At 35.4% G+C, this 13,668-nt stretch overlaps 2 protein-coding genes across 3 annotated transcripts in view; one reads left to right on the forward strand and one right to left on the reverse strand.

Annotated features, from left to right (window-relative positions):
• Positions 1 to 6,656: 6,656 nt before the first annotated feature.
• LOC117690181 (E3 ubiquitin-protein ligase TRIM71) overlaps positions 6,657 to 13,668 on the reverse strand; it is a 46,400-nt gene continuing 39,388 nt past the window's right edge. The window contains exons 1-2 of one of the 2 annotated variants that reach the window (XM_034473600.2): positions 9,501 to 9,657; positions 6,657 to 9,230 (exon numbers count right to left, since the gene is read on the reverse strand). In XM_034473600.2, the coding sequence (XP_034329491.2) occupies positions 7,479 to 9,194 (1,716 nt within the window). In that variant the 5' untranslated portion in view covers positions 9,195 to 9,230; positions 9,501 to 9,657 and the 3' untranslated portion in view covers positions 6,657 to 7,478. Of the gene's footprint in view, positions 9,231 to 9,500; positions 9,658 to 13,668 lie in introns of those variants that run through there. The other variant, XM_066068352.1, reaches the window with a different exon arrangement.
• On the forward strand, positions 10,593 to 13,662 carry LOC117689963 (zinc finger protein 22-like). The gene is made up of 2 exons (XM_066068360.1): positions 10,593 to 10,734; positions 12,830 to 13,662. The coding sequence occupies exon 2, from the start codon at positions 12,959 to 12,961 to the stop codon at positions 13,565 to 13,567; it is 609 nt and encodes a 202-aa protein (XP_065924432.1). The 5' UTR covers positions 10,593 to 10,734; positions 12,830 to 12,958; the 3' UTR covers positions 13,568 to 13,662.

Consider the following 13,668-nt stretch of genomic DNA (forward strand, 5'->3'; position numbering starts at 1 on the left):
AGGTTTTGATGACTCATGCGGGAAATGAAGGTGGTGTCACTGCAGAAAAAGTACAAAACCCGCGTTAGTATTTAACATGAAAGTATAATGATAAAAATGTCATAGTTAAAAATTTGCCAAAGCAAAGTTGTTAGGCTGTTGCTAAACTAAGAAGTTGTTTGGGAACGTTTCAATTTTTAATTTAGAAAAATAGACAAGTATAATGTTGGATAAGTTAAATATTCTGTATCAAAAGAGAATTTTTTTTCATTTTCATGAAACCCATATCAGGATACCAATAATTAAAAATATCCACGTTATCACGGTTTGTTCTGTGCAGTGTATCGATATATTATATCGTTTCAATTTTAAAAGAAAAAAAATATTTGTATCATAGATGATTTTACAGACTTTAAACTTTTTAAAGTTGGTATAATTCTGTATTTGACTGATCTCTTTTGATTGTTTGACGTTTTCACGTTTAAAGCCGATAACGATATAGAAGCATAACAATTGAAACTGTCTTAAACACATGTTTTTTGTGTCGGTACATATTTTGGTAAGGCTGAATCTTTCGAAATTAGTACCGATGGAACGATTATACAATAGACTTAACATATCTGTAAAGCAATCTGTATGCAATTTTTATAAGCCAATTGCACGTTATTTGGAGCGTATGTAAAATTGAAATTCAAATTACGGTATATTAAGTTTTGTTGGCTTAAATGCACAAGTCTTTAACGTGTATGTTTATTTTTTTAAACAATGTGACTTCATATGTCTATCACATGACGATATCAGCATGCTTTTCAGTGAGGGCATGTATATCGCATAGTAGCGATGGTATATCCCCTTCGCGAGGGGATAATTAAAGGAACTATTTACACTCACAAATTAATTACATCCAAACCGTATCAGATGCGTATCCAAACCGATCCTATTTTGAAAAACAAGGTCATCCAAACCTGTTCCGTTGTTCACAATTAATCGACATGAACTGCTTATTTACATAATTTTAACATAAAATTCGTAGAACTTTAAAGATTTTATACACTTTTAAATAGATCTGACGATCTTTTTCGTGTAAAAGTAGACAATATAAGCCTTAAATAACACGAAAACTTATCAAGAAGCAAAGGGAACCACCATTTTCACTTTATCCAAACACGTCACTACCGGCGCGGATACACGACAGTGGTGCTAAGTTAAACGGAATATTGCGTTTTGTGTGGGAAGGGTGGCATGATCTAAAATCCAGATATTGGTGTGTGTCCGTGGGCTTACAGTATAAATCCGTTGTTATACATGACCCATTTTTTATAATACGTAGATCTAAAAATGGAAGTTCCTTGTCACTCTTCTCCATCGTAAATTGTATTGATTCATTTAAAGTATTTAGTAAAGAATGAAATTTCTCTAAGTCGTCTTCCCCTTTAGTCCAGAAAATGAAACAGTCGTCAAGATAGCGTTTCCAATTGGATCCTATATAGGTACTAAGTTCGGCATCAAACACTTCTGATGTTCTTTCAAAAAGTGTATTTTCTAAATACCCCATTACTAACGTAGCATATGTGGGCGCAACTTTAGTCCCCATAGCGGTACCTTTTGTTTGTAAAAAGAATTCCTCGTCAAAGTGAAAGTGGTTATTTTCCAGAACTAATTTTAGTCCTTCAAGTATGAATTCTTTTGAGAACCGAGTATTTAGAGTGTTTGGATCTCTGTCTATCCAGTAATTTATGGCCTCTGGTCCTAATGTATGTGGGATGTTAGTATAAAGACTTATAACATCGAAGCTGACGAGAATTGTTTTAGGATCAACACTTTTAGGAATATAGTTCAGAAAATCCATATCATCTCTGACGTAACTAGGTAATAATTCACAAAGAGGTTTCAGTATAATGTCCAGTAAGTTACTTAGTCTTTGAGTGCTTGATGCTGGTCCAGCGACAATAGGACGAATTTTCAAGTCGGTTGGTTGAGGTATTTTAATATATATATCAGCACAATTTTTTACCGCGTCTTGGATTTCCTTAGATTTGTGAATTTTGGGCAATCCATAGAAGTTACTGGATTTTACATGTGTCGATCCTCGTTTGTTGATAATTTACGATAAAAACTTGAATTAGTTAGTTCGTTCAACACCACATCTTCGCTAGCCAAGGGTTTTCGGTCCACTTTGCTCCCCATAAACCCTTGGCGGATTTCATTACGAAAACTCGGTGACAAGCTCCGGTTTATGATTGGCTGCAGCTGCGAGTAGCTGATCCAATCCCAGTGCTTGTAAATATAAACTTTAAAGGAAAACACATGTGTGATCTTTGGTAAAACATTCGGTGCTTTTAACAAGTTGAGACACAAGTTCTCGAGAACAGTGCCTTCCCAACGATGGTCTAACCAGATCGCTTTAAAAACCTGTATATTTTACTGGGATTGAACATAGTTCTACAAACTTGTCACGACTCGCGTGTTAGCATGGGAAGTAAACATGGCGAATGTAGAAGTTGCATATCCCGTTAGTATATACGTTCCTGCTTATGGTTATTGCTTTTTAAAGGTTCAATGAGCTGTGTTTTATGTAATTTCTTTAGTCTGCAATATCTAAGACAACGATACCTGGTTTTATGGCATGAAGGCTTTCATATAAATCGGCGACTTTTTCACTCCCGGTACATGTCCTTACAAAACGCTATGAATAAAACACCCCGTGCTTTCCCTAGGTTATAACTTTATCCGTATTTAATAACATCGTTAATTATGTTCCGATATTCGGTAGTCAACATGTTTTCAAGTTGTTTTAATGCCATGATGTGTATATAACCCGTTGTTTAATTCGATTAAAATGTAAAAATGCAAGGGGCGCAACTCAAGTTGCTCGCTAGATAGCGCCACCACATCACCGAGTTTTCGTAATGAAATCCGCCAAGGGTTTATGGGGAGCAAAGTGGACCGAAAACCCTTGGCTAGCGAAGATGTCAACACCATTTCTCTATAATGGAGTTTATCCATAATAACTACTGCGCCTCCTTTGTCGGCTTCTTTTATAATTATTGTTGAATCCCGTTGTAAGTTGTTGATAGCATGTTGTTGAGATACGGGTAAATTATTATTTATTTTTGTTTCTCCATTGTTTGAGATTGCAGATGATTTAAGACACGTGATAGGCCAGGGAAAATTTACCCTATTCCCATTTTATAAACTTCCAAATGAAAATGAAATACTGCGCTTAGCCAAGGAAGACCACTTTATTAAATTATTTAAACCAAAACTTAATCGCACCCAGTGAACAATTTATTATATGCATGTGATATAATTGAATCATTTGTTATATTTGCGATTATTATTTTTTTAGCGCCTTTTTGCTCTGTGACTCTAACTTTCCGCTACTTTAACGTTATTATGACGTCACAATGAACTTTTGCTTATTGACGTTACTAGGTTACATATTAGTCATTTGTACACAACTGCCTGAAGAGCCAGGAATGGCGAAAACGTTTGCGGTTAATAGGATCAATTTGTGATTTTATTCTGGATATTTATCATTTTTAAATTATATATATATATATATATATATATATATATATATATATATATATATATATATATATATATATATATATATATATATATATATATATATAATCCAAAATGAGTAAAGTTAATCCACACAAGTATTAAATAATAAAAAATAACAGAAAGCCGATTCAAAACTCTACCGGTTTCATTATAATCTTCAGTAAACTCCTGAAGATTATAATGAAACCGGTAGAGTTTTGAATCGGCTTTCTGTTATTTTTTATTATATATATATATATATATATATATATATATATATACACACACACACACACACTAGCAAGAGCCATACTTTACTGTCATATCGATCCATTTTTAAACTAATTGTGCATGCATGTACAGTAGGCAGGTAAGTATATGAGTAGGGGGGAAATAAACAATAGGACATTTTGAATTAAATAAAAAGGAATGAAATGAAAAAATTAAACAGGTAAAAAAAAATATGTAGATACTGCATATAGTCAGACCATTAAATTTAAAAGTGGGAAATTATACACCTACAAACATGTACCGGTCTCTCTCTCTCTCTCTCTCTCTCTCTCTCTCTCTCTCTCTCTCTCTCTCTCTCTCTCTCTCTCTCTCTGGGTAGAGGGTTGCGCTGTATGTATCATAACCATTAAAATTAGTACCTTTGGCATACTTATTGTAGAGCAATACTCTCTCAAAAATTCTTTGACGTTCGTTTGATACCTAAATAAAACTATAAGCTGACAATGATGCAAGGTACAGTATGTGTAATTATTGCTGCGCTCGCCAGAACGGTTACCGTAGCACCGTAAAACATATTATGAAATTATAATATAATTAACATATTATGTTAGGCCTATAGTGATAATTGTAGTAGATAAATACTTAAAATAGTTTCAGCAGTTTTTACTATAATTAATATGCTCATACATTGTAATATTCTCCTGAGCGTAGCCTAGTCACGGTAGAATTATTCGTTCTATAGCCTAAGGGGGTTAAGGGTGTTGGACCGCCTTCCCTGTTCCAACAACCTTGCGAGTGGAGAAGGGTGGGTGTACATTTCAAGTCGGGTTCGTAATACAGAGACCAGTCGTCTGGATGATGCTGGGGGTAATTATGCATTTGTTTCACCAAAGTCAAGCTACTCAGCAATAAGCTACTCAGCAATAACGAAGTTTATTTACATTTATCGACTATATAGACAGATTTTTCCGATTGTAATGGTCGAGTGTGAAGGTACACACAGCACTCTTAGGTCCCGTTCTTGTTGGAAGCCTCTGCCTTTCCATGCAGGTCACAGCCTCTGCTCCTGATGACTCCGAAAGACTGTTTGTTTTGCCCATTTGATTGAAGTAGTCTGTGGGAAGCTTTCTCTCAGTCTGCTCTACTGCAGTACAGTATGTAAAAACTGTTCACTGAACACAGGAATGACAATATCCATGTTGTTTAAATGATGAAGTTGCCTCCCTTTGACTAGATGAACATTTAGTAGATTTTTTAATAATGATGTAATTTTTAAATTATACATACATACTTGCTTTATTCCAATTATTTTGACACAAGTTAGGTGCATGGATTTTAATATATGTTTCACAATCCCAGATTACATGTAGTGAATTAGATGTAGTTATTAATGAATAATCTCAATTTTGCAAAAGTAATTGAGCATAAATTTATTTTTGGGAGTTGATTTTAATCAACTCTCCTATGCACTTACTCGGGCAGAGCAAATGTGAAACGGTGTTTGGACCTAAGCACAAATCAGTACCGCCGACAACACTTATATAGTTCTTGAAAATAATCGATAATTTCGATGCTATGTATTCTGAAGCATTGTTTTTCAAGAAAACTTTTTTATTTATACCATGAAAATAGTAAGATTTTAAATTGTACAAACAGTTTAGATATTTTTCAAAGTCATATGTATTCCTACGCTGTAGTTCCATGTAGTCTCGTTCATCCAAACGCTTGGCTGTCTCTGTTAATATCCGACAAAACAGTCTCTCTTGTTTGTCGGAGATAAACGGATCGAGATAGACGAGCGTTTGGTTGAACAAGACAAGAGTTCAATACTGCCTGGATCCATACAATTTCTCAGAAATATTTCGATTACTGATACTACTTGCCATGCAAAATCATATATCGTTGATTTTGAATAAATGATAATCATTAAAATTAACTCCCGTCAGTACTTTGATTTTTATTAATGTCAGTTTACAAAAATTGACTTTTGGTCTTCCTGGTGTTTTGTTGCACTTTAAGGTGCCCCCTACCAAGTATTTGGTTTAAAGCCATAGGAATGCCCTTTCTTAAATTTTTGCATGATTCAAATAGAGCGTAAAAATTATCTCCCAATTATATCAACTGCGGGGTTTAGAGAAATGGAAATATTAGTAAATTATTTGTTAAAATATCAGCTTTTCATATTCGAATTAATTGCTAAATGTACTTAATCCAGAATTAACAATTTTGCATCTTAAATTGACATTTTATGATCAGTCAATTCAGCATCTCTACCTGAAATTTGGGTAAAATCCAGCCTTTTTTGAAAGCTTAAGTACTGTATCTTAAAACAAGTACTTTTTTCATATTTCACATGTATTTTACTTGTTACAGTCATCAAATAGCAGTCAATTCATCTCAGATATTGCTGTCAGCCTGCACTCATTACTGCACTCGCTGAGAGAGAGAGAGAGAGAGAGAGAGAGAGAGAGAGACTCATATCTCACTGCATCACTGACCACAGGCAGGCAGTATAACTGCTGCTTCAACAAAGACAAATTTGTATTGGTACTTTTATGTACAAACTTTGTACTTTTATTTGATATAATTAAATTCCTCTCCCTCTTTTAGATTAAATTAATTGTTAGCATGACAATTGGACAGTTGCTGACCCTGCAGGCGCCACAGTTCTGACGCCATCGTGTGTTTGATGTCAAATTTAAAAGTCTAGTTGCTGATGAACAATACATTGATTTCTTTGTTTAAAGTTTTATTAAAAAACAAATTATCATAAAGCATTCATTAGCAGTATCGTATAATACGTCAATATACTCATTGTCTAAATACATTTTTAAAAATCTTGTAAGCAGTTCTGCAAAAACTCCTAGATAAAAACACAAAGGGACAAAATACAAAATATTCCACACAAGGATTCTATTAAGTTAGAACAGAAGATACAAGATTAGCAGGAAATCAAACATCAACTCTAATTCTAAAGGTTTAAAGGTAAGTCAAAACAGTTGTCTCATTGGATATGAATTCTGATTGGGTTAATATACTGGTATCACTCCTCTATATAAGTAATGGGCCTCAGTCCCTTTAATTGTGGCCTCGCTCCATTGCTGGTAAAGAATTGAGTGCTACCTGTCTGTTAACCCATGATGTGTAATTAAAACATGTCACACAGAGTTTGCTGATAACCACATGTAACAAATACAGTCCATTCATTCTAATGTAACAAACACAGATTATAGACACAGTAAAAACAGTCACTTTATATAGTACATCTAATAGAAAAAGGAGTTTGTCTATATGTAATATACATGTACATAGAATCACTTGATATACATGTGATACATAAACACTGTTTGTTTACATACAATATATAAACATGGTCTGCTTCCTTGAGATGTAATATCAATATCAAGGAACAATTTGTTTACATACAAACATATGATATATAAACAAATAACGATTGAAGAAATGGAATGATTAACTCACGACATGAAAACCTAACATAGATACAGTTACTTAGACAGTCTGTTTACATCTTGTAGACACGGTCAGTTTATGTGTGATACATTAAATTATCCACACACAACGTGTTTACATCTGATACGCACCATACAATGGCATGTAATGTGTATAGTTTGTTTACATTTTATCTACACACAGTATGTAATACAATGTATATACTTATACGCTTTGTTTTCATATAATTGATACAGTTAATTGATTTACATGTAATATTGGATTTTCTTCACTTCACCTGTGTCATACTCAGCCACAAAGAGGTTGTCTCTGATGTCCACACATAAACCCCATGGAGCCTGTAAATGACAGTTGTCAATGTAGCGGAGGAACTGTCCGTCCTGATCCAGGATGTGGATACGGTGGTTGTATTGGTCTGCTGTCAGGATCCGACCTTGGCTGTCTGTTGTGATGCCGTATGGATAGAATGATTTTTCGGTAGTAGAGGGAGGACCAGTGTAGGTAAACCGAAATTTCCCGGCCTGATTGACCACCACTACTGCACAGGCGTCACGGTCTGACATACAGATATCTAGGTTCCTGTTCTCACTGATGTATTTAGTGTTAAATAATCCACCAGTTGAATAGAGAAGTTGTCCTTTGTCATCGTACTGAATACTTTGTTTCTCTGTGGAGCCAGAGTAACGCACAATTTTTGTTTGTTTATCATCATCATCATTGTCACTCTCATCACTATCATCTGTATCATCACTGACCATGACAACCAGGAGGTCACCAGAGGAGGTACTACAGACACCGTAAGGTTTCCACCCCTGTAGTCTGATCACTGTCTGTATCTGTGTATTCTTCACTATGTTCACAGTTAATTCATCGGAATCAGTATAAACTAGATCCCCACTCCTTGTCACTGCTATGTCGTATGGATACTTCCCTGACTTGGTTTGGATGGACTCCACTAGTTCCCCACAGAGGTTGTAGAGGTTCATCATGCTGTCCTTACCACATGTCCAGATTTCTGTATCATTCACACACATCCCACTATATATTCCATACCTATACTCTGTGTCTATAGCTGTGATGACCCGGGGTAGATCCATCAGTAACCGGTCTGGGGGAGAGGACTCGGCTCCCTGGGGCGCCATGCTGTAGTCTTGTTCCTCTGTTGTAAAAGATAATGCTGACAGAGAACCAAACTGTTCAATCAACTGATCTGTGTGGATTTCCTGAGGCCTAAAGTTTGGTAAGGACACTTTTAGTTTAGGAGGCAATCTTCTGAATTCAGCATTCCTGGATTTGTACTCAGAGACAAGGCTGACATCTTTGGAGTTCAGTAACTTCTTCAGTTCAGCAATGGTCTGTGTTATTTCAGAAATGGTACGTGTGATTTCATCTTCCTGTTTATTTAGGATGGGCAGGTGTTTGGATTCCATTTCCTCCACGCTAGATTTCAGGTTTGTGATAATGTTGTCTATTTCTCCGTGCCAGACTTCTCCTTGTTTGTTGATTGTTGTTGTCAATTTCTGGGAGTTTTTACTCAGATCAGCTTTCTGCGCCTGGATGTTGGATGCAATCTCTTTGTATTTAAGATAAATGGATTTTTCTAATTCTTGCAAATCTTTTTCTAAAAGTTTTGTTTTACTTTCAAAGCTTTGGAAAATTTCAACTATATTATGTCCTGAATGTTTTCCAGAGGAATTACACTTTGCACAAATAGGAATGTCACATTGTTCACAATGGAGTTCACATTGTTTGGTGGGGTGTTTCCTACATTTAGGATAGTTCAAAGTGGTTAGATATTGTTTAAGTGGCACCACATTATGAACTTTAGAGGAATCAGAGAAATGTGTCTCTACACAGTCTTTACACAGATGTATATGACAAACTTCACAGTACATGGGGGCCACAGAGCCCTGACACAGGGTGCAGCGTACAACATCCTGGGCGCTGTTCCAGGGGTCCATGGTTAGGGAACCCTTGTAACTATAGGGGAACTAAACCTGAAAAGTAAATTCAGTATGTATATGATGTATACATGTATTATCTTGGTTTGATTAATGTGTACTTATATTTAAGATTCAGATATATTCTATTTCATGGATAAAATTTATATCTGTGTAGAGTTATGCATGTACAAGTATTTTTTTTTTATTTTTCATGACTGTTTACAAAAAAAGTATAAATTTAAACATAAGAAAATATTTGTCTAAACGATTTTCGACTACCCGGTATTAAGAAAACACAATAAGAAAGTGGAATATAAAACTTACTTAACGTTACCCCATTGGTAAACTACAGGTCTTCACGATCCAACATGGCGGGCGTCAGGTGTTTATTCTTTCTGGTCGGTTGCTACCTGTGCAAGATCACGTGAATGAATTTAATGCCAGGAAGTAATTTGTGCTTGTGTATATGTGTTGGTTCAGAATCCAGGTCACCCATTGTTGGGAGGTTTAAATAGATCTGACATTTTTATCATTATAAGGTACAGGGTTTTTATTTTTATTATGAAAAAAATATATAACGTCTGGTGCCTGTGTGCTGAACATATTCAAATCAGCTTTAAAATGTAGGCTATTTTTAGTTTTAAAGAAATAGCATTTTGTTTTTTATGACTAGAATTCCCCTATTTCTCTATAAAAGCTGGTGTGGTGTAATGGTGCACACATTCCTATGGGAATGAAGAGTGGGTTCAAATCCCATCATCAGCATACAAATGTAGAGACTGATACAAATGCATGTTAAATGTGTAATGGTTGAATAATTAATGTAGAAAAAAATACAGTTATTAAAGGTTGCATGGTCATGAATTTTTTAATCTACATGTAGCAGTACGATCATGCGTCCCAATTATCACTGTACAATTATTTGGGGGGGGGGGGGGGGGGGGGGCTAGACTTATCAGAAATCTAGAAAACAGAAGTTATGTCTAACTTGCAACACAAATGGAAAAAATTGATCAACATTATGCAAATTTGCATTACCCATATTAAAAAAAGCATTTATAAAATCATGATAATTTGATTACAGAAAACAGATTATTTTTTAAATTAAATACAGTTGCAATTTTGTCTAATTATCTGTTCCAGTAATACTAAAATTAATTTTCAATAATGCCAGAATTGATGATTTTACTTTAGGTATGGTAGAGCGCAGAAATTTAGATTCTGAAACACAGTAATTATAAAGAAATTAAAACAACGGTAAGACTTCAGCAAGACTTTCATTAGAAATTGTTATGTCAGCGATATGTCATGTGGGCCTCTGGTTTCCGGAACTTTTGAATCCACTCGGTAGGATTTTATTCTACAAAATCCAAAGATGGCGACTTACATTGAAAACATGCGAAAACATTTTCAGCAAAACAAGAGAATACGAGAGCACACGGCGCACGACTCCAAAGTTCACTCCGTGGCGTGGAGCTGTGACGGACGGCGCCTGGCCTCGGGGTCCTTTGACAAAACTGTCAGCGTTTTCCAGCTAGACAATGACAGAGACCGAATGGTAGGCTGCTGGAGTGTTGCACTGTAAAACAGAAATTTATAGGTGTCAAAACATGGCTGAGACAAACTAATTCTCGAATTCCCCTTTAAATTTGGGGCGTTTCCGCACGCGAAAGAAGTTGATTTTTTTTTTTTTATCATATGAAAAACAGTGTGTAAGATGTCTATCCCAGTTTTTTGCTGCGTGTTGTTTCCCGGGGGGGGGGGGGGGGGGGGGAGGGAAGGTGGGGATGAAAAGGCCCGGGCTTGATTTTCAAGTACATGTGTAACTTCGAAGTAAACAAAGTCTCACGCCTTGCTGGATGCACGTGTGTATTTTGCTAGAAAATTGTAAATGAAGTGTTGTTTAAAAAGATGTCGAGAGGATTTTTTTTCCAGAAGTTCGTTTTGAATGTTTAATCTGTATCTAAAGTTGTGCAGATGATTATGATTTATACAATTCGCCGTACAAATTACAAATTGATCGTTCACTAATTGAAAAGTATCTTAAATTTCCTTGATCATAGCATAATTTGCAAAAAACTACATATGTTATGAGTTAAATTTGGCCTCCATAATTCACCATTTTTTTTTTGTGTTTCAGGTACAATAAAATGTTATGTTATGTTATATTTTAGAAGAGCTAATGTATAATCTATTTGTCACCTATTTATTTGATTTATTTGCACTCACTGGCAGTATATGATGTCAGAAATGACGCTATTTCTATAATTAAATCAAGATCAGTCAAAAATTGACATTTTTCTTATCTTTTTATGAATGGGGAATATAAAGCGCATGCTTGAACAAGGACATTTTTTTGCCACCTATTAGCCTTGTGTCCTTTACAAATATTTAGATTATGGATAATCAAAATTTGTACATGACATTACCGACAATAAAATTAGCACCACCAATAAGGACCACTGTACAACTCGATCGACACTCGGCTGTACTATAACCCGATCAACACTCGGGTGGTAGCCCTCAATTTGGTAAAAGTAACCGAGGAAAGTCCAATCAGCGTTTCAACATTTATTAAGGACCTGACAGTAATTTTGATACAGATCGGTGATATCGGGACGGCTGTCCGATTCCGACTATTGTACAAAAGAATTTCAACAGTATATAAAACAAAAATTATGTAACATGTGTAAAACGATAAATGAATAATAGCTCAGACTATGACACCTGAGTTAATCCATAAGTAAATTACCTAGCCAATTAATTCCCTTTGAAGTATATAATGCCTGTAAATGCTTTTAGCAAAATAAAGATGACAGGTGAGGAAATTCAATTATCTAAAACTCTAAGACATTTGACGTTTTTACTATCATGAATTTAGATAAACGAGTAAATGAGATTAACCATCATTTGAACCTAACAAAAGCTTTTTCCGAACAATATAGCCATATTCAAACCCTGAGAAAGTATTTTGATTAAAATCGCGCTAAAATTTATAAGAAAAACAAAATAAACAGAAGTAAAATCTTCGACACGATAACCTGTCCTTTACAAAAATTTAGATTATGGATAATCAAAATTTGTACATGACACTTGGCTAGATTCATCTCTGATTTAAATATTTTGTTTGTTCAAGCATGCGCTCTATGTTTCCGGAAAGAAAAACTACTTGAAAACAAGCTGTTTTATGCTGAAAATGCAAACAATGGTGGGGAAAGGTTGTCTTTATGATTTTATATTTCTAAATTGTGGGCAGTTGAATCAAAATGAACATTATGTAAAAACATCACATATATATCTGTACAAAGAAAACAAAGAATTTCAATAAAATGATGATGTTCATTTCAGGGGGCCATTTTAGGTCCTTATCATATATAGTCCTTTATATGATATTAGATTTTATTTAATTGTAATAATTTAATTCATTACATCTTACCTTCAAAATACCATGACAGAATTTATTTAAAAATTAATGGAAGACCAAATGTAACATTTTATAACTTATGAGCTTATGATATAAGAAGTCAAAATCAGGACAAATCCTATATGTGAATACATGAGAATATCATATCCACAAAATGGTTTTTGAATTACAAGTACTGAAAAGATATAATAATAATAATGATAATATAAATCATCTGCTTCATTAACAGAAGTCTGGAACGTCATGAATGAAACTACCTATAATTGTCATCACCTAGCAACCATTCAGACAGCCTGTACCAAGCTTCAATAACTTCCAAGTTCCCTGCATCACCGTCGACAACTTGGCTTCTGATTTCATGGATGAGGAGTTTGACAGTGGATACTACAGCTTCAGTGACAATGCCTCCATCAATTCCAGTGGCTCCATTTCTCCTTACTCTAGTGCCATGGACCAACTGCAACAGAAGTTTCTTGAGGATTCCAGCCTGAAAAACGAGTGTTCTAACTTTGATGATCTGTGTGTGTACGAGTCCATCATGGATAGTTGTTCAAAACCCTGTGATGTTTTAGAGGCCAGGAACGTGTCGTCTGCTGTCATTGTGTCATCTGCCGTCAAGTTTAAGCACTCCAAACACCAGTGTCCTGTGTGCGGGAAGACCTACAGAGGAAACACCAACTTGAACTATCACATGGCTACCCACACCGGCATCCGGCCTCACAAATGTTCCATCTGCGGCAAGGCCTTTACCCAGAAGTCCACTCTGCGCACACACTTCCAGATTCACACAGGCGAGAAACATAAAAAGTGCCGGACCTGCACCCGTGCATTTGCGGACTACTCCACCTGCATGAAGCATGAGCGGACCCACAGCGGGGAGAAGCCATACGCATGCCCAGAGTGTGGAAAGTGTTTCGCCCAATCCGGAAATATGCTCCGACATCGGCAAACACACAGGAAAAACTGAAATTCCACAAAAAGTGCTTATACATTATAGAATACATTCAAGAAAGTGCGAATATTTACATTCTGAATCCCTTGTGTTGTTTTTTATAAAGTTTGTTATTA

This window comes from Magallana gigas, chromosome 8 (assembly GCF_963853765.1).
Source record: "Magallana gigas chromosome 8, xbMagGiga1.1, whole genome shotgun sequence".
Lineage (NCBI taxonomy): Eukaryota > Metazoa > Mollusca > Bivalvia > Ostreida > Ostreidae > Magallana > Magallana gigas.